The 3,042-nt window shown below is 40.9% G+C and overlaps 1 protein-coding gene across 1 annotated transcript in view; it reads right to left on the reverse strand.

Moving 5' to 3' along the window:
- Positions 1–3,042, reverse strand: part of mmp28 (matrix metallopeptidase 28) — a 42,920-nt gene continuing 39,878 nt past the window's right edge. Inside the window, exons 7-8 of the mRNA XM_046074578.1 lie at positions 1,456–1,623; positions 1–797 (exon numbers count right to left, since the gene is read on the reverse strand). Coding sequence (XP_045930534.1) covers positions 403–797; positions 1,456–1,623 — 563 coding nt within the window. The 3' untranslated portion in view covers positions 1–402. The remainder of the gene's footprint in view (positions 798–1,455; positions 1,624–3,042) is intronic.

Consider the following 3,042-nt stretch of genomic DNA (forward strand, 5'->3'; position numbering starts at 1 on the left):
TAAGTAACACTTTTTTATACAATATGTTACACATTGCAGAAGAAATGGTAAATATATATTTGGTGTGCAAATACTACAAAAGAAAAGAAGATGGTTTTAACAGCAAATCTCCAACCAAAAAAAAATGTTTTTCATCTGCTGACTTAAGAGTGCCATCATTATCTAAACTGTGCTAATGAGGCTGTGAGTGCACATCCATATACAGTAATATCCATTGCTCTGCAGTATAAATACTATATGTGCTTCAAAATGTATAAGCCATGTTGGTTTATTTTAGTTGAATCCATTCATGGCATGAGTTTGCAACAAATGTGGGTTTAGGGTGAAAAAGTTAGAGCACTTTTAAATTACAATACATCAACGAATTGCACTTTATCTAAAGCTTACAGCTCCCTCTGCTGGTCAAAGGATATTGTTGCTCTGAGGAGCGTTGCTGCAACCAGTCCATCTCAGATCCTTGGCCCACTGGCCCCCTCTGGTGACTTGCACCTTGACCGGGTCAAATCTCCAGAACCGCTGCTCTCTGAACAGGTAGAGACGCCCGTCTGGACGGGTCAGCGCCCCGTTGGTCCCCTGTGGCACACCAGTCCAGTCTTTCAGCCTGCGGGGGTAGTAGGGCTCTTGGCGCAGGGATTTTAGGTTAAGTACAGAGTAGCGGGAGCCCTTGAAGAGGACCATGTGACCAAGAGGAGCGTAATAGAAGGCGCAGTCTGGGTGGCGAGGCAGCCCCAACTCAGTGCTCCTCCTGGGGAAGCCGGGGTCCAGCACGCTGCCTGTGTAGCGCCACATCCGCTTCCCTGCACATCACGAGATGAGGACAAAAACGTGAAGTTATACATCTGCAATAAAACAATTTCAGCTTCAAGAAATTTATTTTTTATGTTTTAATAAAGCACCACCATGTTATATTTGATCACAGTAGCTTCATAAATGTATCCAGTATTTAACATTTCACATAACATCATAATGTTAACAGTATTTTCATCTCTTTAAGAGCAAATGGCCAAGTGAGTTTTAGCTGACAAGTATTTTGGGGTTCAGTGTCTTGCAGAAATCTGCTGCTTTTGACAGCCAAGCGTGGACAGTGCCTCTTTTAGTTCACAGTCAATAAAGATGGAGATTATTTATGGAGTATAAATAATGTCTTAATAGAGCGTCTGTATTTTGCATAAAACTGTTCAGCACTTAGGTAGCAGGGTTTTGGCAGGAAGGTTAAACTTGGCAGTAACTTCAAATAAGTCATTAGCCTTTAGCACAAAGGTGACGCTACTTTAAAACTACAGCTGAGGCTTCAGTGCAGTATGGTCTTTAAATAGCACTTTCCTATTTAGAAGGGCACAATAGAATCTACTGAGGGGCGCTTTAACAGATAGGCTATGTGAAGTTAGGCAATAGGTTAGGGAATGTCTTTAAAAGGAAGTGCGAGTCACATTAATGAGCTCAGTGAAGCAGTACCTTTGAAAAAATACCACTTGGAGTCCAGTGGGGAGAACGCAGCAGCCTCGATGGCGATAGGGAGGTCTGACCAGCGCTGACGGAGAGGCAGCGGGCCGCTCACACTGCCTTCAGCTGACACTGTCCAGTACACACTGCCACGAAACACCAGCACTGTCTCATTCTGGTCTGGATGCACAGAGAGGAAAAAGCAATCCGCCCCCAGAGAAAGTTCATTCATGAGCTTGGAAACAGTAGTTTGACAAAACAGTTTTAACACGAGGTCCACTTGGTAGCTTTTTCCAGAGATTTCAAACGCATCTCGCTGTCTTCATTTCAAGTAACTGTATATATGTCTGATAGTTTTAAAGAAGTCACATTATGCTTAATTTTATGTTCATAATTTTATTTAGGGGTTGTACCCAGAATAGGTTTAGGCTACATGGTTTCAGTAGGTAAACACAGCTTCAGTTCAGTTGTACATGTTCCCGAACCAGCTTCGCAACCTAGACTGGAGCAAGACGTTTCACAGTGGTAAGTTATTCATTTGTAACAAATTGATTGTCCATCCATCCATCCATCCATCCATCGCCAACCGATAATCCTGTGTACAGGGTCGCGGGGGGCTGGAGCCAATCCCAGCTGACATCGGGCGAAAGGCGGGGTACACCCTGAACAGCTCGACAAATACCGCGGTGAAGTTAGTTTTAAGTTGGATATTCGACAGACATTCACCCAAGATCCAGTGACGGCTTTTTAGTCAGTTCACCCAGTGACGGTTGTATAAATGCGGTTTGCTCACCTCTGATGGCTCGCTTTTAACCAACGCTTAGTTTAGGGACCATCAATAAATTACAATTGTGAAAACAGTGTTATGGGAGAATCATCATTTTTTTTCAATAGCTTCCAAGTCATGTGACGCAGGGACTTCAAACCAATGCCGAATTGTAGTACTACACTAGGCAAATGAGACAAACCGCCTCATATTTGAGTTGAGTGCATTTTTTATTTTATATTAATATTTATTCATAATTTATGGAAAAAAGTGCTGTTTTTTCAATAGCTTCCAAGTCATGTGATGCAGGGACTTCAAACCAATGCCGAATTGTAGTACTACACTAGGCAAATGAGACAAACCGCCTCATATTTGAGTTGAGTGCATATTTTATTTTATATTAATATTTATTCATAATTTATTTTAAAAAGTGCTGTTTTTTTCAATAGCTTCCAAGTCATGTGACGCAGAGACTTCAAACCAATGCCAAATTGTAGTACTACACTAGGCAAATGAGACACACCCCTTCATATTTGATTTGAGAGCATATTCGACTTTATATTAATATTTATTCATAATTTATGGAAAATAATGCCTTTTTTTTCAATACCTTCCAAGTCATGTGAAACAGGGACTCCAAACCAATGCCAGATTGTAGTACTACACTGGGCAAATGAGACACACTCCTTCATATTTGATTTGAGTGCATTTTTTATTTTATATTAATATTTATTCATAATTTATGGAAATTAATGACTTTTTTTTTCAATAGCGTCCAAGTCATGTGACATAGGGACTTCAAACCAATGCCGAATTGTAGTACTACACTAGGC

Source organism: Micropterus dolomieu, linkage group LG17 (genome assembly GCF_021292245.1).
Source record: "Micropterus dolomieu isolate WLL.071019.BEF.003 ecotype Adirondacks linkage group LG17, ASM2129224v1, whole genome shotgun sequence".
NCBI classification, from domain to species: Eukaryota; Metazoa; Chordata; class Actinopteri; order Centrarchiformes; family Centrarchidae; genus Micropterus; species Micropterus dolomieu.